Here is a 22500-nt window from a genome sequence, read left to right on the forward strand (position 1 = left end):
AGATGAAAAATTCTTATCGCATTTTTTTTTTCATAAAGCACAATTTACACGCACACACGCAAGAAAACAAAGACTTGGAAGGATGAAAGAGGTACCGTTGCAAAGTTCTCAATCATTTCATTGTCTATTCTTTACTTTTGGCAAGCTGTACCGTCAGTTACAAGGAATTTCAAGAGTGTTTTCATGACTGCAGTGATAGTTTAAGTATTTTCCTCATCATTGGTAGAAAAATACCCATGTAAACCCATTTAAACCCATGTAAACTCAAGAACCCGACCAATCATCTTAAAACACTCTGGAGAACTCGACAACTCTTCTTAAAAACACTAAGGAAAACTCGACAAATCATCTCAGTTCCGTTCTCTTTAAGGACTTTCATGAGGGAACGAAGCAGTTAAGAATTTGGGTCTGTCTTGTGTTCGTGTTCGTCTCTCTAACTTCTGATAACCCGGAGCGATGTGTGTTGTCCTGTTTGCTGAGAATGTCGAGGACTTGTATCATGTTGCGTGTTGCGTTGTTATCTCTTCATCATCTCCAGGGACTAGAGATAACGATGCTTCATTTGTTATCTATGTAATGTTTGGTACGGAGCACTGGGACCATTTTTCATTGGACTACTTCTTTTTTTCTTCGCCTTAATCATTAGTGGTGTCAGCCTCTCTTATTTATTGCCGCCAGTACCTTCTATCCTCTGCCTCTCCATCCAGTCCATGTTGTCTCGTGTCTCTCTCATTCCACCACTTTTCCTTATACGACTTTTGTAATTCAATTATTCAAGTATTCTGAGAACCCAACTTATCTCTGTGGTCTTTGAAAATTGTTACGAGAGAGCCAAGTGTCAAGGAATACACTGTTTACCTTCAGATCAGACCTGCGCCTTATGCACAACTTACATCTTGAGAACCGACTAATAACCACAGTTGCCTTTGAACACTGTTATGAGAGAGCCAAGCGTTTAGAAATATCACAACCTTCATCTTCAGACCAGACTAGAGCCGTGTTACTGGGAAGTCTTGCATTCTGAGAACACGACTAGTCATTTTTGTGGGCTTTGAAAATAGTTATGAGAGAATTAAACGTTTACGAATACCACAGTCTTTATCTCCATACCAAACTTGAGGATTGCGCAATGTATAATGTTACCCTAAGTCCTACAAAGCGTGGATCATCTCCTGGCCTGTGAAAATACCCTTTATGAGAGACCCAAGCGTTTAGGAATACCACAATCCTTAGCTTCATATCAGACCCGCGGGTTATGCAGGGAAAAGTTAACATGAAATCTTACAAAGCGTGGATTATTTGCGGCGTCCTGTGTGCAAACTTCGCGTCATGTTCAGTTTTCTTCCTTTGACATATGATTGGCAATTGAACTGTTCCGCTTGTAACGATGACGCAGGAGTGGTTTTCTATCCGTTCCTTGACTCGGGAAGTGAGGAAGAAGGAGGTAGAACAGATATAGAGAGACGAGGAGAAGGAGGAAGAGAAGGAGGAGATATGGTGGACATGAGACGAGGAGGAAGTAGAGGAGGAGAAGGAGGAGGAGGAGGAGGGAAAGGACCGTTAGAAGTGGGAGGATTGTGCAGCCAAGTGGATACGTTGGAGTACTGTATGCAAAGTGAAGGACTCAGACACTCCACTGGGGACGAGATGAGAGCAGGAAAAGACCTCCTATTCTGTCTGGTTATGGTGGTGGTAGTGGTGGTGGTGGTGGTGGTGGTGGTGGGGGTGGTGGTGATGGTGGCGGTGGTGGGAGTGGTATAAGTGTTGTTGTTGTTGTTGTTGTTGCTGCTGCTACTGTTCTTTTTATCTTTTTTTTTTTGTCGTTCTTGTTGTTGTACTCTAATGATTATAAAGATGGGTGTTGTTGTAGCAGTAGTAATAGTAGTTATAGTAGTAATAGTAAGAGTAGTAGTAGTAGTAGTAGTAGTAGTAGTAGTAGTAGCAGTAGTAATAGTAGTAGTAGTAGTAGTAGTAGTAGTAGTAGTAGTAGTAGTAGTAGTAGTAGTAGTAGTAGTAGTACAACATCAGATGACCCTTTTGACCTTTCTTTTGAGACTGGCACCTCAATGGGCTTTTTTTTTCTTTCTTTTTTAGTCTTTTTGTTGCTCTTGGCCAGTGGTGCCCCTTACGTAAAAATAATGCATCAAGAATCAATATTATGAAGGAACCATTTTCATACTCAATATGGAGAGAGAGAGAGAGAGAGAGAGAGAGAGAGAGAGAGAGAGAGAGAGAGAGAGAGAGAGAGAGAGAGAGAGAGATTAATAGTCGCAGTAATAGTAGCACCATCACCACCACTACCATCACCACCACCACTATTAAGAGCAGTACCTACAATAACACCACCACTACCATCACCAGTACCAGTAAACATAATAACACGCCTGTCCTGACCTGGCTAATATAGGGACTCGTGTCAAGGGCGGCAGGTGGCGGCTGGAGACACCTGCGGCACCGCCAGATCACCGGCCCAGCACAGGGGAGCGAGGAAAGGACAGAGAGAGCAGGGGAGGAAAACATAACATGAATTTTTGTTAATGATTTTATTAGAATATTTTCAAAAGATGGAACGAGAGGAGGAGGAGAAGGAGGAGGAGGCGAAGGCAGTGACCCACATTTCATTCTCTCTCTCTCTCTCTCTCTCTCTCTCTCTCTCTCTCTCTCTCTCTCTCTCTCTCTCTCTCTCTCTCTCTCTCTCTCTCTCTCTCTCTCTCTCTGCCATTTTGCCTTCCCTTCCTCCCCCCTTCTCTCTCTCTCTCTTTCTCTCCGTCTCCTCTCAAGATCCTTTAATCTCACCTCCTCCTCCTCCTCCTCCTCCTCCTCCTCCTCCTCCTCCTCCTCCAACTTCTTGCCATCCCATTTCTAACGTATTACCATTTGCAAAGTTCCTTCACTTTTACTGCAAGAAGCAAAACTCTTTATTTTTCTCTCAGTTTGCATTCTTTTTCTTTGTAAATCTCTCTCTCTCTCTCTCTCTCTCTCTCTCTCTCTCTCTCTCTCTCTCTCTCTCTCTCTCTCTCTCTCTCTCTCTCTCATTTTCTTTCGCTTCACTCAACTTTATTCGTGTCTCTCCTTCCCTTCCTTTCCTCTCCCTCTCTCTCTCTCCCTCTCCCTTTCACTCTGCATGCTACTCACCCTCTCACCCTCTCTCTCCCTCTCCCTCTCCCTCTTTCTCTCCCTCTCCCTCTCTCTCTCTCCCTCCTTTTTTCTAATTCATCCCTGGCCACTCATATCCTTCCCCTCTCCTCCCCTCTCCCTTTTTATCCTCTGTTACTCACTCTCTGTCCTCTCCCCGCCATTCCTGTTAATCACCCTTTTGCTCTCTCTCTCTCTCTCTCTCTCTCTCTCTCTCTCTCTCTCTCTCTCTCTCTCTCTCTCTCTCTCTCTCTCTCTCTCTCTCTCTCTGTCTGTCTGTTAGTCTTTATTTTCAACGCCTTTCTCTTTCTTTTTTTTTCTTTTCTTCTCTCGACATTTTATCTTATATTGTCTTTTATTTCTTCTCCTTCTTTATCTTGCATTACCTTCTATTCCTCTCATTCCTTGATGGTCTTCTTTCTTCCTCAACATCTTTCTCTCTTTTCTCTTTTCTCATCCCCACCTCTCTCTCTCTCTCTCTCTCTCTCTCTCTCTCTCTCTCTCTCTCTCTCTCTCTCTCTCTCTCTCTCTCTCTCTCTCTCTCTCTCTCTTGCCTTTTTCCTCCAGTCATTTTCTTCTTTCTTCCGTCTTTATTTCTCGTTACCATCTCCATCTCTCTTGCTCTCACTCTATTAGTCTTTCCTTTCCTCCTGAACCCCTTTCCTTCTTTACACTCTTTCCTATTTCCTTCAAATCTCACAGCCTTTTTTTTTCTTCATTCTTTCTCTTCTATTTATCATACGTTACCTTCAGTCTTCTTACTGCTGATCTTCCTTATTACTAAGATTTTCACTCCCCTGTCAGTTTATTCTCACGTTCTTTACTCTGATGTCTCCTTTTCTCTCTTTTGTACGCCTTACTTTCACTTGTCTTACTCTTTTCCTCCCTTTTCTCTCATCTGTATCCCATACATCCTCATTTCTTACTCTTTTCCTCGTTTTTCTCCCCTCTACGCCTCATATTAACTCCAATATACGCCTCTCTGGTGATATTTCTTTACTTTTCATCCTCACATCACTCACTCTGCCTTTCCTTCCCTATATCTATCTTCTACACCACATATTAACCTCAATCTCTGCCTCTCTGGTCGTATCTCCTCACATCACTCACGCTACCATCTACTCGTCACAGGGCAAGAAGCTGGCGCGGGAGGACCAGGATGAGGGTGAAGTGAGCGAGGAGGACGAAGGCGGCGAGACCAAGAGGAACACCAACCCAAAAAAGATCAAGCTGTGCAAGGAACTCTCCTCCCTCATCTCCCTCCAACGCACCCGCTTCACTGACCTCAACACGGCGAGAAACAAGCGTGAGTAATGAGTATCAGGGAATTAGAACCAGAAATAAGCGTGTGAGGGAATTAGAACCAGTGACGAGCGTGAATATCAGGGAATCAGAGCCAGGATCAGAATGAGTCACAATCAAAAACAAGCCAACCAGATTAAGAACCACGAAAACCAGAGTAAGAATTATTATGGTACTAATATATATTTTAGTACAAAGAAAGAATGAAAGGTTAACAGATAAATAAGATTTTTATAATAAATAAGATTAAATAAAGACACCGAAAAATTTGATAACAGTAGAAAGATTATAAGAAGTAGTAGTAGTAGTAGTAGTAGTAGTAGTAGTAGTGGTAGTAGTTGTAGTAGTAATTAAAACCAAGGAAGGATTATGGGGATATTAGGCAGTGAAAAGATTATAACTTTGTTAAGGAAGGGAAGCCAAAAGAAGGCTATGAAAGATTATAAGAATGCTACATAAGACTTATAAAGGCTAGAAAACACCGTAAGATTGTAAGAGAGAGGCAACTATTTGCAGAAGAAGATACTAAAGTTACAGAATATGAAGGGAACTCAGAAAAGGTAATAAGAAAAGTTGAAGAGACCATAGGGTATGAGAAAAACCCGAGGAAATGAGCGAAGGTTGCAGAAACAAAGGAAGGATGCGATGTGAGAGCAGATGGGTTGTAAACAGCGGATGATGGATGAGGTGTTGAGAAAAAAAAAAAAAAAAACATTGCGGGAACTTAAGGGAATTAACGTTAAATCCCCAGCATTTATTACAGAGGCCATTAAGGGAATGCGTGGTGCGTAATAGTAAAGTTTTGAGAGGGAAATTATATTAGACGAGGCTGTAGGAAGTTCGGAGACATTGAAAAAGGAGGAAGGAGGAGAGGAAGGAAGGAAAGAAGGAAGATTGTTACTTGGGGAAAAAAAAATGGGGAAAGGTTTAAAGAAGAAGGTGATGAGGAGATAAAAAAAACTGACGAAGCTTATAAAAAGGAAGGAGAGGAAAAAAAGGGCAATGAAGGAAAGGAGAGGAAAAGCAGCAAAAATAATGGAGAAAAGTGTTAAAAGACAAGATAATGAGCGAAGATAATGTATTTGTTATGCACACACACACACACACACACACACACACACACACACACACACACACACACACTTTTTTCCTTTCTTTTCTTTTTCTTTTTTTATTTCTGTCTGTCGATCTGGCTTTCTTTTTGCGTTTTTTCGAAACTCTTCTTTGATGCATCTCTTTTATTTTGACTCTCTCTCTCTCTCTCTCTCTCTCTCTCTCTCTCTCTCTCTCTCTCTCTCTCTCTCTCTCTCTCTCTCTCTCTCTTGCATATTTCGAAATTCTTCTTTGATGCACTTTTATCGCTACAGACTCTCTCTCTCTCTCTCTCTCTCTCTCTCTCTCTCTCTCTCTCTCTCTCTCTCTCTCTCTCTCTCTCTCTCTCTCTCTCTCTCTCTCTCTCTCTCTCTCTCTCTTAACCTCCCACCCTCACACCACCCGTGTCCCCCCTGCAGAAGACGTGAGCGAGATGTGTAGCCTGAGCGAGTCCACCTCCACCAAGCTGGCCCACACGTGCCCCGAGGAGCTGGTCAACCACAACAAGAAGTTCCTCACGCGGGTGTATCCGAACTCCTCCAGGGTAGACTCATCCAATTACAACCCGCAGGACTTCTGGAACGCCGGCTGCCAGATGGGTGCGCGTCCTCTTGTTTGAGTTCGAGTTGGAGTTCTTTGTGTTCCTAGCTGTAATCTGGTGGCTGCTAAGTTTAGGTGGCTGACGTTTTAATTATTTGGGACGTTTATTTATCAGTGGTGTTTATACATTTGTAACATTTATATAAGTGATATTAGTACCTTTATTATCTTTATTATCTTTGATATCTTTAGTGTTAGTACATTATTGAAACTTTTGTGTATTTCTAGTGTTATATTTGTACATACTTGTTTGCCTTCTTAAAGTAAAAGCGTTTTAGACAAAGGTATTAAAGAACTATACAAAATCATTACAAAATAAAGAAAATTTAATACAATATATAAGCAAGAGGAATATTGACCTCAAGCTTGGTAATGTTAGTTAGAATTTTAAAAAAAGTAGGAAGGAGTTTATTTTCAAACAGAGTGGTAGATGAATGGAATAGACTCAGTAATGAGGTTGTTAGTGCCGACTCACTTTTCTTACTGTAGTGATCAGTTGATTAGGGGTAAAAAAAAAAAAAAAAAGGAAAAAAACTTTATAGCTAAACTCCACTGCCAAAAGAAGCAGAAGGAAGAACTTTGTTGAGATAAGTTTTAAGACGACGAGCTGTTTGTTGTGCCTCTTGCTTTCCTAATCCCGACAACTCTTCTTTCTTTATTTTTCTTGTTTTTAAGGACATTTCTTTCTTGTTTCCTCTTCTCTGTGGCCCTTTATTATATTTCCTCTTTAATTCATCACTATATTCCCTCACTCATTTGTATCCCTATTGTCTTCTACATTTCTTTCTTATCCACACAATTCACACTTTTTTGTACATCTTCTTTTTTGTTTCCCTTCTTCTGTGGCACTGTATTTTATTTTCCCTTTAATTCATCCCTACATTCTATCACTCATTTGTATTCCTTTTTTCATCTTCAACATTTCTCCTTTCCTATCCACACAATCCTCACATATGTACTTTCTTGTTATGTTTTCCTCTCACCCATTGCCTCATTCATATGTTTCTGTTTTTCTCCTCATATCCCTTATCTACACATTTCCTCTCATACATATCTTCCTATTTTTTCTTAATATCTCCTTTCACCATCACATCTACACAATACACTCACTCAAGTATCCCAGACAATTTTCTCAGCAACTCTTGTACTCCCTTCATATCTGCCAATTAAGTCCTTTTTGTCCAACCTTTTGTGAATTGATATAAACACAGATGTAGATGAGAGGTTAAGCTGCCACCAGAACCATGATAAACCCTTCAAGACTCATGTAATTTCCAGTGCAACTTAAACTATCAATAGAACCGTGAACCCACCCTTTTGCAACTCATGTAACTCCCACTACAGCCTGTTAAACCATTGCTAGGGTCACAAAAATACTCTAGAAAACCCAGTAGTTTTCCACTACACCCTGCTGAAACACCCTTGACAATACAACAGGATTACTGCATCATAATCATCAGTACTGTACAAACCCCATACATTTCATCCCTACTTCCCGCTGCAGGTGTCATACAATTGTTAGTGAAGTGTTTATACTGTTCAAATGTTTTTCTCTTTAATGATGTCATATACTGATGTTGTATTGGAGGAGGAGGAGGAGAGAGGAAGAGGAGGAAGAGGGATGGGTGATTCATCTCTCCAGTTTCTATAGTGATGTCATAATGGTTTAGGGCTTATACATTTCAGCTGTCTGTCTTGTTTAGTACTTATAGAATTCAACTCTCCTTTCTGCCATGGTATCATACAGTATATCAGTTAGTCTAGTGCTTTTATTCAACCCTCTTTCTCAGTGATTAAATAATTGAACTCATTTCTTCACAGTTTAGTGCTTATACAACTCAACTCTCTCTTTCCCACACTGGTCTCATATAACTCTTGGTTTCATGTCTATACAGTTCAACTCTCCTTCCTGCAGCAGTGCTTAATGTCTATACAACTCAACTCTTTCTCTTTCTGCAGTGGCCCTCAACTTCCAGACGCCGGGCCAGTTCATGGATGTGTATGAGGGTCGCTTCAGGGCCAACGGGGGCTGTGGGTACCTGCTCAAGCCAGCCGTCATGAGGGAGCACATCTCAGTCTTCTCGGCACACTCCAGGGAGATCATCCCAGGGGTGGCACCACAGCTGCTGAAGATCAAGGTGAGTAACAAGGGAAGAAAAGAAGGAAGGACCAGATTTAAAGGAGAAGGAGTTAGGAAAGTATAAAGTGAAAGACAGGAAAGCCATGAGTAAAAGAGAAATGAGCAACAAAGGAAAAAAGAAAGGAAGGAACTTGGATTTAGAGGAGGAAAGAGAAGAAAGTGTGGAATGAAGAAAAGACATGAGTAAAGAGGGAAGAAAGGAAGAAATTAAGGAACTTGGATTTAGAGAAGGAAAGGAAAGAAAGCATAGAATGAAGGATAGGAAAAGAATAAGTAAAGGATAAGGAGAGAATGGAGTTAGAAAGTAGAAATGCAAAGAATATGGAATGCAAGATGAAGGTGAAAGCCAGAAGGATTATCCAGAATTGGAGGATAAGTGTCTTGAAACTTCCCTCTTGAAAGAGTTCAAGTTATAGGAAGGGGAAATATTGAAGCGGGCAGGGAGTTCCAGAGTTTATCAGAAAAAGAGTTTAAAGATCAAAAATACTGATCAATATTTTTGCATTAGAGGAGTGGACAGAATAGGGGTGAGAGATTGAAAATACTAGCTAACTTTTGGATTAGAGAGGTGGGCAGAGTAAGGGTAAAAGTAGCAAGTCTGGTGCAGCAAGGCCTCCAACACCTTGCTAAGTGACCCACATCATCTCTCACAGTAATCCCTTCCTCCTCCCTCCCTCAGGTGATCAGCGGGCAGTGTCTTCCCAAGCCGCGTGGATCCACAGCCACCAAGGCGAGCTTCATTGATCCATATGTGGTGATCCAAGTGTTTGGCATCCCAGCAGATTGTACAGGTGAGTGGTGCTGGGGATCATAGCTCTTGTAGCTTTGTTTGTAGTGGTAGTGGTTGTAGTAGTAGTAGTAGTAGTTAGGGTTAACTCATCTGTCTATGTACCAGGCCAGAAATCCCAGACAAAGCACCACACACACACACACACACACACACACACACACACACACACACACACACACACACACACACACACACACAACACACACACACACACACACACACACACACACACACATATCATTCACACCCTCAGCCCTATCAAGTAACATTTGCCACTCTCCTCCATTGTGTTTCATGTTTTACCTCATGAAGTTCTCTGATATGCTTAAAATCAGCTGATTGTCATATTTTGTAAGACTGTCAGTAATTCAGATGAGACAAGACTGAAAAGGAAAAAAACAGGATTGAGGCACCTCAGTGAGCCTTTTTTTTTTACTTTTTTTTTTTGTTGCCATATTTGGTGTGGTCTTCCCTAATTACTAACTATCCTGAGATATTTTGTCTTGCTTCACACCTGCCTCTAAGCATAATTCTAGGTAAAAAATTGCTAAATCTATTCTTTTGATTCCTTTTTTTCTTTTTTGTTGATGTTTGTTAAGATTTTATTGTTTCTAGAGCTGTGACATATTGCATACCAGAGTAAAAAGGGTTAAAAAGAGAAAAAGGTTATTTAATATCACACCACCACTGCAATGCTCATGTCATCCACACTGCCACACCCACAGAGGCCAAGACACGGACAGTGAGCAATGACAGCAGCTTCCCAATCTTTGATGAGAGCTTTGAGTTCCAAATCAACCTGCCGGAGCTTGCCCTGGTGCGCTTCGTGGTGCTGGACGATGACTTCATTGGCGACGACTTTGTGGGCCAGTGCACCATTCCCCTCGACTGCATCCAGACTGGTGGGTGCTGGGGCCTTCTGTCTGTGATTTGAGAGTGGGGATTCAATGCATGAGAAAGGGATCTAATATATGAGAATGAGATCTATTAGGTACATGAGAGTGGGATCTAGTACAGGAGAAAGGGATCTAATATATAAGAAAAGGATCTAATACACAAGAATGAGATGAAACTTGATCTGATGTTAGTGTTACATGTACTGTATCTTGGAAGTTGCCACTGAGTTTTCTGTTTCATTTTAGTTACAAGTTTAGGATTGTGTCATGTCATATTTCCTCCTGACCCTTGCCTTCCTGCTTCCTCAGGGTACCGGCACATGCGTCTCCTGTCCAGCATGGGGGAGCCAATTGAGTCTGCCACACTCTTTGTCCATGTGTCCATCTCCAACAAGAAGGGTGGAGGGGTAAGTTTGTTTATCTATGACCTGTTTATATTGTTAGTGCATAAGTTATCATTGTTTTACTATTTACAAGGTGAGTTCTCTTCTTGCTTCTCTCTGGCATCTATTGTAATGCTGTGGTTCTTGACTCCTTGTATGTTGAAGAGATATAAAAGTGAGAGAACATAAGAGCATATGAGATATATATTTTAATATTGTACTGCTGTGATTCTTGGATCCTTGTATGTTACTTAGATGTAAAAATGCCATGATAGAGAACATAAGAACATAGGAAAAAGACATAAGAATATAAGAGAAAGAGACATAATAGCATAAGAACATAAGGAAATAAGGGAAGCTGCCAGAAGCCATCAGGCCTACACGTGGCAGTCCCTGTTCTGTGTAGAGGGTTTCAGTCCTCACCCAGCTCTTCTTGCCCCTCAGAAGCCACAGCGAGTGAAGGGCAAGAAGACAGACAAGGTGAAGGCAGACATCAAGCCTATTGGACTCAAGGCAGCTGACGACTTGTTCAAGGTGAGACAGAAATTATAGTTACAATGCTCAAATACAATAAAAAAAAATGCCAGAAAAATACTCTTCAGGCTCTTCTTGCTCATAAACTACAGAAATACCTACAAAAATATGTCAGACTCTCATGACAATCTCTCTTGTCAATTACAAGAAAAATAGCCATAAAAATATATCAGTCTCTCATTACATTCTCTTCCATCAATTAGAAGAAGAAGACATCTGCAAAAATACAGCAAACTTTCATTATACTCTTTCCTCACTTATAAAGGAAAAAAAGTAGCTACAAAATTCTTGTAAAAAACAGTTTCATTGTATTTACCTTTTTGTCCCAGAAAACACCTGCAAAAAAAAGAATTTCCCTTCCCTTTCTCATTCATAAGGCAAACAGAAAAAAAAAAACAAGAAAACACTTAAAACCTACAGCACTCAACTGTCTCACATTTAATTCCACCAACTGATCAAACACACAATCTACCTACAACACAGCTCCACCTGTACCAAACTAACTCCACCTGCACATCAACAGGAGGCCTCTGTACCACTGGTGGAGGCCGAATGTGTGCAGGACAAGGTGGAGGATGCCTGGACAGAGCTGCAGGATGAGTGTGGCCTTGAACACACTGCCAACATGAAGCAGTGTCTCCGCGTCACCATCTCCCGCTACATGGCCACTCCTGACACCGCTCGGCTCTCAATACAAGAGGAGAATGGGGTGTGTTTAGGGGCGGATTAGAGGAGCATACTCTCTCTCTCTCTCTCTCTCTCTCTCTCTCTCTCTCTCTCTCTCTCTCTCTCTCTCTCTCTCTCTCTCTCTCTCTCTCTCTCTCTCTCTCTCTCTCTCTCTCTCTCTCTCTCTCTCTCTCTCTCTCTCTCTCTCTCTCTCTCTCTCTCTCTCTCTCTCTCTCTCTCTCTCTCCCTCCTAACCTACCACTCTTACTTCCTCCATGTCTAGCGTTGTTCCTCATTCTTCAATCTTTTCATCTGCTAACACTCCATCACTTCTCAGTCCTTGTTGCCAAACTGTCAACAGATCAGAGGACTCAAGACCAAGGAAAGGCAAAACACAGTGAAAAGAAGTATGAGTGCTTGATATGTTACCTGACTATGAGTATTATTATGATATGAAAAGGTGCCTCTCAAATGTTCCTTCCTCAGGTTCCATTTTTGAGAAGCTCCCGGCCTGGTCCCCTGCCATCACACCTGCACCGCCTGGAGATAGCACTGCAGAAGGTCAGTCACCTCCCATCCCTATTGCAAACACTGGTAGTTGTGATGTAGTCTCTTTGTTTTTGTTAGTCTAGAAAATTATGTCTTTTGAGAAACACTGAACTAGACTTGCTGTCCATCAGATATACATATAAAGGGTTCACTAATGGGCACTTCATTGTTTTTTCTTCTTTTCCTGTTTTTTTGTATTTCTCTTTTGTTTCATTTTGTTGATCTTGTTTCATTTGATTATTCATCTTATTTCATTTTATTTTATTTATGTATATTTTTTATTTATTTATTTTATTTTATTTTGTTTTCTCCTCCTGAAGGTGTTGCTGGAGATTCACCACTTCCTGGGCCATGAAGAGGAGTTTGTGTCAGCCCTGGAGTCACGCCTCAAACCATGTTTGGCCATGTATGACAGCCTGGAGTCCCACCTCAGCTCCAATGGCATCAAGGGCAAGAAGGCAAACCGCGCCATGGAGAACTATGCTTGGAATGTGCGCATCATCAGGGGACAGCTGGACCGACTCACCACCCTCACCAAGAAGTGCAGGATGGCCATGGAGCAGGTGAGAGAAGGGAGGGAGGGTTGCAGGTGAATAAAGAGAGAGAGATGGGTGTGGTATTTGCATGTTGTCAGTTCCCATTGCATATAGAAGTCATCTCTTGAGAACCAGCACTACACAATAGTAGGTAAGTAAAAGAAGGGATGTGTTTAGTACTGGTATGGTTTAGGTTCTGAGTGCAAGCAGGATTCCTTAGCTCCTTAGCACCAACACTCAATACTCTACAATAGCATGTTAGTAAAAGAAAGTGTGATTTAGTATTGTTGGTAAAAGAAAGGATGGGTGTAGTACTGGCATGTTTTGGGTCCCCAGTGCAAGCAGGAATCATCTCCTTAGAGCCCAGAGCCTCTTAATTGTGAGCTTAGTGTTCCATTACACTGCAGGAAACTCTGGGATACTTATTATGGGTTATGATGTCTGTGTATTGACTGATTGACAAGCAGCCGGAAGAGGAAGGGAGGGGAAATTATTAACACCCACTTTGTTCATCATGCCTCAGCTAGACAATCCATCACTCATGACCTCCCTTGCTGTATTTTTCAGGTGGAGTCAACCAAGACCACCCTGGACAGCCTCAACCAGCGGGAGCGGTCGCCCTTGGTACGGGAGCGGCCAAGACTCACTCTGGCCAACAGACACAACACCACGGACAACCTGACAACGTATGGCAGCCTGGGCCGCTCCCCCACCACGCCTGGTGCTGACTGTAAGCCAAAGAGCATCCTGAAAAAGAGCAATTCCAACCTGGAGTCAAGCAGCGTCGGGTACGTGAACGAGGAGGCGGCAGGTTCCCCCAGTAGCTCCAGAACAGTGATGGGGGATGAGGAGGAGGGGGATGAGGGTGGCCAGCTCCTCAAGCCCCCTCTCCTCCACTCCTTCAGCTACACTCCCACTTTCACATATGAGCAGGACACTGCGCTGTAGGCCTGCTTGCTGCTGGCTGGCTGGCTGGCTGGCTGGCTGGCTGGCTCGCTCTCCTTGTCACTTTGTAGAGCTTGAGCTTGTTGACTCAGATGGCATGTGTGGCAGGTGTGGAGGACAGGGCCAGCAGGTGTGTGTGGGCGGCAGAGCTCACAGTGAGGGAAAAGTTGACAGTAGTGAATCAAGGTAATGCCACCCAGCCTCTTGCATCTTATGAGAAACACTGACTGAACTCATTGAAGTGAATGACTGGCTGAGGCACATGGAGATTAAACGTCCCAGTGGTGGCAACCTTACCTCCTCTTCCCTTGTGAGGAGTCTCAGTAGCTATTATTTTCTACACTAGTTAGGAGACAACAACCCAGCCTTATCATTGTCTCCAGGGCATGAAGGTGGTGGAGCTGCCCCACTAGTTACTGCATCTTCAATCTTACTGAATACCTCAGGACAGTGTGAGACTCCTTTTGAATGCCTCCACATACACACACACACACACACACACACACACACACACACACACACACACACACACACACACACACACACACACACACACACACACACACACACACACACACACACACAGAAAATGGTCAGTGTGTTAGTTCTGCAAACATTTCTACATCTGATCTGTGTACACATATTGACAGGGTGTCCCAGAAGGCAGGACCCAAATGTGTGGTGAGTCTAGGTGGCAAACAGTAAGTGCAGACAGCAACATTCACCTTACAGTATGAATAACATGTGGTGGAAATTTGCCCATCATACAGCAAGTCCCAAATTACTGTACCTCAAATATACACCATCCACCTCCACTGAAAGCCAATGGGTCACAGTGCTATCAGCTGCATAATTAGTAGGAGCATCAACCTATACATGCCAGGACACCTTTGCCTGCATCTGGGCCTTGCTTGATGAGATACCCTGTAGCTGTATATGTACTGTACTAGTTTTCTTATGGGTGCTGCTACTGTGTGTATATCTAAAAAAAAAAACCTACCTATGTATACCTTTGTACATTGTTCCTTAGATGCAGCCATAATGCAGTATTTATTTTGTATATATTGTAATGATACTTTTTTATATTCCATTGGTAGATATGGGATGCAAGATGAGGGGATAGTGACCACCTCTTGGGGCAACGGCTGCCAGGCACAGGCAAGTGTCAGTGTTGGCCATCACTGCCAAGGGACCACAACACACTAGGCAAAATTTAGGCAGCCTGGACTTCTAAAAGGGAAAAATTTTTAAATAATTAAGAATCTTCCATAAATTGTCTTTAAATGGGCATTGATGGTGAGATGACAGATTCTCAGTCATCTAGCAAGCAGTTTGACTCTAACAACCTCTTCAGTCTTATCAATTTTTTTTTTTTTTTTTTTTTTTTTTTGCTTTCATTATCCCTCATGTAGCCATCTTTCCACAACTATCCAGCAAACAATACAACTTTCACAACTTCCACAGGTCTCAATCAGCAAACTGTGTTACTCCTTCACAACCTCCTCAGTCTTGTCAGTGGTTTCTCTTGCCTTCATCATCTCTCCTATAGCCAGCCTTCCACAGCCACCCAGCAATCAGTGTCACTCTTTCACAATCTCTACAGTCTTATTAAAGCATTCTGTTGCCTTTTTCTCTCCCACAACCATCCATAATCATCCAGCAAACACTATAAATTTCACAACCTCTTCCATTCTTCCAAAGCCTGCTCTTGCCTTCATTTTCTCTCCTATAACCATCCTTCTTCAATCTCCTCTTGTCTTCCACAGTCCTCAAACAGCACCTCACACACACACACACACACACACACACACACACACACACACACACACACACACACACACACACACACACACACACACACACACACACACACACACACACACACACACACACACACACACATACACACACACATCTTGACTGAAGCAACACATTCCACAGAGTTATTCAGGAGGTGGTCATTATTTCCCATCCCTGTAAGAATCTCTACCAGTGCTCTTTTTTTTTTTTAATATCACCATTTGTGAAGGAAAAGTTGTGATGCAATACAGTAAATCACATTTGGTAGGAGGAAAAACCAGAGTGGCAGGTCATCAGGTGTTCATGGGCAGAGGGACACTTGGGGATCACTAACTCTAGGAATGTTGTGTCCCTCAGTCACTCACACAGCCCATGCAAGAGTGAAGCAGCAAATACTCTTATTATTCCTGACCATTACCACAGAAAACCAGGCAGGTCAGCTATTCATGGGCTGAGGGACACTTGGGACTCCCTGACTCTACGAAGGTGGTGCCCCTCAATCACTCACACAGCCCCATGCAAGAGTGAAGCTATAGGTACTCTTGATGTTCTTGACCATTGCCACAGAAAACCAGGGTGGCAGGTCAGCTATTCATGGGCAGAGGAACAGTTGGGGATGCTCTATGCAGGTGGTGGCCCCCATGTCCCTCACACAGCCCTATACAAGAGAGCAGAAGCAAATGCTCTTGACCAGTGCCACATAAAGCCCCTTCCTGTGTTAGCTTTTAAAGGAAGTTGATTAAGAGTGTTTCATTCAGCCTTTAAACTGAGGGAAAAAGTTTTAATCACACATTGATCACAGACTAGTGTTGAGTTACTGTTATTACGCATGTCTTGATTTGAGTACTGACAATGAGTGATTCCATTATATCCTATTGCCTCCGGAAGGAACTGTACAGATTGCATATATATGAGATATTTTTGAAGGTTGTGATTGAGTGAAGAAAGTTTAATATTTGAGACATACACATAGTAATACTAGTTACACAAGAATGATGTGCTAAATTGACTATGTCTTCCAATAGCATATTTTCTGCTTTGGAAAAAGAGGAATAAATAAATACATATATACAGAGTCTATAAAAGCTGTGGAGTGCCGGGTGTAAATACTGTATTAGCTCCAGATATACAGAAGGAAAGGATGTATGTAGACGTACGTATAGCAAAACAATGTTCAAACCTTACCATGTATAGACTGTTCCCTCAAAGCAACTCCATCACCACTGTAGCTTGTGTACACACTCATCTGTAAAAAGACTCCATTGATATCTCTAAATGTAATTACATGTACCATATTTATTTATCTAATCTAGTCACTAGCAGTTAAAAGAAGAGAAAGAGATGTAACTATATCATTACTTTGGTCTTTGTTAATTCCAGGATGACAGGAGATGAGAAGAAATTTTTGGCCTCAAAGTGATCCTGATCCAGTCTTCTTCACTCACCAGGCTGCTTGTGTTCCTGCTGAGTGAACCCCTGAGAGAGAGAGAGAGAGAGAGAGAGAGAGAGAGAGAGAGAGAGAGAGAGAGAGAGAGAGAGAGAGAGAGAGAGAGAGCAACACTTATATCTACAGAAGGGCTATTCTCTACATATGGCAGGATACAAATGTAGTTACTCTGCCACCAATTGCCGGCTCTGGTGTCTTTGAGTGGAATGAAGGCACTGACTCACCTCACCTTGCTGGAGACCATCACTTTTTGTATTGGTCACTTTTTCCTGTAACTCATTAATTGATCAAGTCTCCAAAGGCCACTTGTAAGTTGTTTTGCTTGTTTTGCAGTTAATGTATCAGTTTTCTTCTATATTTATTTTCATTACTATTTTGTGGTTCAAAGATGCATTATACAATATTTTAACATCCTTTTTATAGGCAATGCATCAGTTTTCTTTTATATTAATTTTTCATTATGTAAATATGTATTTTCATTATTATTTAGGTTTAAAAACTTTATTATGCAATATCTTTCTTACAATTAATGCATCAATTTTTCTACATTAGTTTTTTTTTTATTATTTTTTTGGTACTCAAGAAGTGCATAGTATGGTATTTTGACATTCAATGACAGAATGTAATATTTGAAAAGACATCCCTTGTAGATTACACTCAGTACCTCCTCAGTTTAGAGCACCACACATACACATTTCAAAGGATGCATGATGTGTCTCTAAGATCAGTTAAGGAATGATGGATTAGTCTGAAACTTAGAGATTCATGTCATGCATTTAAAAAAAGTTATGTATGATCATGACTCAAAGAGGAAAAAAAATAAAAGTCTGAGAATATCCACTCCTATTAGATTATGTACTGTGTCTTCAAGATATGTCAAGGGGAAAATAATATGTTAGTCAATAATCATCTGTACAATCTGTCTGAGAACAGTGTAACATTAAACATTTGCAGGGAATTCAAATAGCCAAGTGTGAGGCTGGAGTGGAAAATTAATGGGTTAGTCAAAAGTCTTTTCCTTTTATCCAAACCCAGTGATAAACATTCAGATAAACCTTGTAAAAAATTCAATTAACTAGGAGTGAGTGCTGGAGTGGGAAGATAATGATGAGTTGGTCTAAAAAAACACTTCCTTCTATAATTGGAAACCAGTGTAGCATTGAAGATTTTGGATTAAGCTTTGTAAAGAATCCAATTAGCTAGAAATGAGTGCTGGAGTGGGTAATAACAATGGTTTGGTCTAAAAATATTTCCCTTCCATCAGAAACCACTGCAACATTAAACATTTTGATAAAGCCTTGTAGAGAATCCAGTGAGACAAGTAGGAAAGCTGGAGTGGCAAAATAATAATGGGTTGGCCATCTCTTTCTTCTATCAGAGACTGCTGTAACAATAAACATTTTGATTCAGTCACCTTGTAGAGAATCCAGTGAGCCAAGTTTGAATTCTAGAAGAAGAAAATATTAATGGGTTAGTCTAAAAATAATTCCCTTCCATGTGAGACCGGAGTAACTTAAATCCTTTCACTGCTATTTGGCACACCTTACCTTCACCACTAGCCACTCTGAAACACTTCTTATTCCACAGCCACCAGCAAACATTACACTGGCTAGAAACTGCAAAATCCATTCATCTAATCCCTTTCTTTCTTATAGATACTTATAAAGATTTCACACATTGTTTTTGGTGGTGGGAACTGTTGCATATCACAGGGAAAGAGTTTAAACATTTGGAGCCACTTTTGTAGAGAATCCAGTATAGTTGTGAGTGGTGGAGTGTATCAGATTACCTGTGCCTCGAGTGTGAGTGCAAGAGTGAGTCATGAATGTAATGATGAACAAGAGAAACTAAAGAAGACTTGTATGTGGTTTGATTAGAGTGAACAATGTACTTACTGCTTTATGTTACATTCTTACCTATAGCCTACCTTGTGGCTCATCCATGCCAAGATAGGAACAAAAATTAATTAAGGCCAGTCCCCTAAAATGGTACATGGGAAGCATTTTGAATTAAGGTGAGGTAGAGACTGTTTTTGTTAACTGTACATTGAGATGATAGTGACTTATGATTTAGATAATACTGCATGAGAGAGAGAGAGAGAGAGAGAGAGAGAGAGAGAGAGAGAGAGAGAGAGAGAGAGAGAGGTATTTACATTTAAGTTCATGGTGCCCTCATGTTATGTTGTGAGGGAGGTGTGAAGTCAGGCTGAGTCAAGCTGTGAATATGTGAAAGAGTTTGAAATCTGCAATACCTACTTAAAGCACCAGAAGCTACATACAATGCCAGAGCGTAGGAGGCAGAGGACAAGGCTGTGGGAAGCACTACTCGGCCTGCGTGTCATTCCAGTCTTATTTCCAAAGTCTTATTTGATAAATATCACCCATATAGACTTATGGAATTACTACTGTTACCATATATATTTTTATGTCAATATAAACACTGTAATAGCTGAATAAGGAACATTTTCACACATTAGTCAGCTTGAGGAATCATAAAAATGAAAAATGAAGGACTTTATGTGATAAATATGTGTATGGGTGTTTTTATTAACCTTTCACATTGTAGTTATGTGACAATTATGTGGAGCTATTTCTGTTCTTCATGTATATGATCACAAGAAGAGCTATTTTAAAATGGATGGTTCTCAGTACTGTTAGGTTTATATTGATGCTGGGCAGGTAAGTACATTACATCTTTTGCAAATTGTCTTCCTCTTTCAAGGTTCATCTAGTTATCTTTAATATGTTTGCATCCATCCATGTTTGTCTGCCTGCTTGATCATTTGTATGTATGTATATTTTTTAACTGTTTGTCTGTATGTGTTTTTGTGTTTGTATCTTTATATCATAATTGTGTGGCTGCTTGTCTTCATGTCTGCCTGTATGTTTGCCTGTCCACCTACAAGATTAGACAGATTTATGGTGAAAGATGATAGGTAGAAGTATGTAGGCCACGTGTAGGCCTGACAGTTTCATGGAATTTCCCCATATTTTTTTATGGTTTTACGTTCTTATTCCTGTTTCCATTTAGTCTATGGTGAATGACTTCCACACCTAGTTCAGAGTGGCGCTGGCCTTTTAAGAGCCTTGTATTTCATTATAATATATCTTACCATCACAATTTACATAACTCTCTCTCTCTCTCTCTCTCTCTCTCTCTCCAGGTGGCGCATTTGTGAGGTAAGAATGGTTAAAGTAACAATTAAAGTAACAATTCAACATTCACATTAGTCAGTGCGTCTCATGATCTAAGACGCAGGTTCTGGGCCGTGGCAGTGGTTCAGGAAGATGAGGCTTCATTATATCGAACTGAAACCCGTGAGGAGCGAGGGTGATCTCTTCCCCTCCCTTAGGAATCCTTAGATGATTCAGGGGCGTGGTGCGCGGTGCGGGGCGAGAGGGAGTGTCCGAGGTTGCGCCGTGGGCAGTGTTGAGTTCGCAAGGTACAGACAGTACAGTACATGTGACTCGGTTTACAGTTTTACACGATTATAGGGACTTCCAGGCATCATGTAAACATAAATCGTGTAAACTAGTAATCAGGATGAGGTATTGAGACGTTTACAATGCGAACCATGGTTTTCAATGCTTTACTTAGCTCATGCGATATTAAACTTACCAAGCGTGATACCTGCTGATTAGATTATAATGTAAGGCTGTTAACTCGTGTCAGGTTTGCACGGTTTAGCCTATAGGGACCTCCAGGCATCATGTTATAACAAAAAATCGTGTGAAAAGAACATAAAAAAAAAAATAATGGGAAATAATACTAAATACTAAATAAATAAGCAGTGTATGGTCTTTCTACACGTGTATATACGTATATTTTTTGAAGTACTTCAAAGTTTAATATTCTTCGAATTATCCCGGTCTTTGCTTCGATATTGTTAGTTGAATACAGCGTCAGATTCTCAGAGGCATCATCAAAAACTAAACTTTTTTCTATCGTTTCATTATTATTACATGCAACCTGAATAAGTAAAATAGATAAAAAAGACGGAATAATATCAATATATCTGTCGTATATGGAAACTCATTCATCATATCACACTAGTAGAAGATTAAGAAGGAGGAGGAGGAGGAGGAGAATTTAATTAATTGCTATCGATCATATACTATTAGGCTACTCATGTAACTCAACCTCTCCTTGAAATAACTTTGACCTGACCCCTACGTGCTGTATTGTTTCTCACGCTTCTGATAACTCTCTCTCTCTCTCTCTCTCTCTCTCTCTCTCTCTCTCTGGTGTGTGTCAATTCCTGGCGGTTCATCAAGGAGAGAGATCAAGTGTTCGTATGCAGGCAGTTACTAAATTAATTCATACTCAGTGCACATATTCTGAAATTCCTCTGCGCCGCGCATCTTCATTACATTCCCAATGTCCTACTGTAGTAGAAGAAATACAGGTTTTGAAGGACGTTCTTACGATTTTCGTAACAGATTAACAAGATTTCTGCATCATTAAAAAGAGAAACACTCTTGAGAACCCTGCTGGTCATCTAGGTGGCCTTTGAAAATAATGGTGGAGCTACACTGGGTTTTAAACTTTTTTTTTTTTTTTTTTTTTTTGTTCTAGTGAGAGATTATCAAGATTTCTACATTATGAACAGAAGCAACATTCTTGGGAACCTCAGGCTAGTCATCTCTGTGGCCTTTGAAAATAGTCGTGGTGGAGATAGACGGGGGTTTTGAAGGCATTTTTTATTTTGGTTTAGTGCGATATTAACAAGATTTCTACATCATGAACTCTTGAGAACCCGGCTAGTCATCTCGAGCTGTGGCGGCCTGGCCTTTGAAAACAGGTGTTGGTGAGAGAACAAAGCAAGCAAGGCACGTGGGAAGGCAGCTTTGACAAGAATGTGAATACTTCAAACGAGAGACAGAACCTTATCTCGCCGCCGTGCACTATCACTTCTGTTTAATGACTCCTTAATTTCTGAAGCTCTCGGGTGATTCATGAACTTGACCTCTGAAGCGAATAGGAGGTGATTATATAAGTGGTCAGTGCTGTCTTAATGAGGAGCTTATAGGGGTGGTTAGTGGTCTTAATGAAGCTATAGAGACGGTCAGTGCTGTTCTTAATGAGGTGGAGGTTCTAGAAATGGTTAGCGGTCATGATGAGGAATTGTACTAGAGGTAGTTAATGCTGCCTTAATGAAGAGGTGGTTATAGAGATGGCTAGTTTCTGAATATGAGCCAAAGAAAGACGAAAAGTGAAGACAAATAGAACGTGAAGTGAAATAGTTGTACAATGAGAACATGTTTTCCTGCCCTGTTCTCGTGTCGTGTCGATAGATGAGAGATGGGAGCAGAGATGGTGGATGAAGCGAGCGCGAGCGGTGGTTATTGAACCTAGGAAAGCTGCACTAAACCAGCCACTGATCTCATATCTTGCCTGAATCGCTCTGAATCATTTTAAGGAGTATTTTGAAAGGCCACAGAGATGATTAGTCGGGTTCTCATTGCTGTTTTTTTTTTTTTTTTTTTATCGAACTCCACTAGAGCCACGAAAACACACTAGAATCTCTTAAATCCTATGACACTCCCTTTAAACATTTTGGTAGGCTATTTTGAAAGTTCTCAGAGATGATTAGTTGGGTTCTCATTGCCGTTTTTTTTATGTAACTCATGCAAAACTATCACTAGAACCACGAAAGCACCCTTGAAAGGTCACAGAGATACTTAG

The 22500-nt window shown here is 41.1% G+C and overlaps 1 protein-coding gene across 8 annotated transcripts in view; it reads left to right on the forward strand.

Annotated features, from left to right (window-relative positions):
* Positions 1 to 19347, forward strand: part of LOC135108007 (inactive phospholipase C-like protein 2) — a 122405-nt gene extending 103058 nt beyond the window's left edge. For 4 of the 8 annotated variants that reach the window (XM_064018524.1, XM_064018522.1, XM_064018523.1 and 1 more), the window contains exons 12-22: positions 4267 to 4441; positions 5949 to 6128; positions 8089 to 8267; positions 8949 to 9060; positions 9785 to 9961; positions 10265 to 10362; positions 10783 to 10872; positions 11396 to 11581; positions 12025 to 12099; positions 12408 to 12650; positions 13191 to 19347. In XM_064018524.1, the coding sequence (XP_063874594.1) occupies positions 4267 to 4441; positions 5949 to 6128; positions 8089 to 8267; positions 8949 to 9060; positions 9785 to 9961; positions 10265 to 10362; positions 10783 to 10872; positions 11396 to 11581; positions 12025 to 12099; positions 12408 to 12650; positions 13191 to 13571 (1896 nt within the window). In that variant the 3' untranslated portion in view covers positions 13572 to 19347. The remainder of the gene's footprint in view (positions 1 to 4266; positions 4442 to 5948; positions 6129 to 8088; positions 8268 to 8948; positions 9061 to 9784; positions 9962 to 10264; positions 10363 to 10782; positions 10873 to 11395; positions 11582 to 12024; positions 12100 to 12407; positions 12651 to 13190) is intronic. The other 4 variants (XM_064018528.1, XR_010272104.1, XM_064018527.1 and 1 more) reach the window with 4 other exon arrangements.
* Positions 19348 to 22500: the final 3153 nt, after the last annotated feature.

The sequence above is a fragment of the Scylla paramamosain genome, chromosome 16 (assembly GCF_035594125.1).
Source record: "Scylla paramamosain isolate STU-SP2022 chromosome 16, ASM3559412v1, whole genome shotgun sequence".
In the NCBI taxonomy this organism is placed as follows: Eukaryota; Metazoa; Arthropoda; class Malacostraca; order Decapoda; family Portunidae; genus Scylla; species Scylla paramamosain.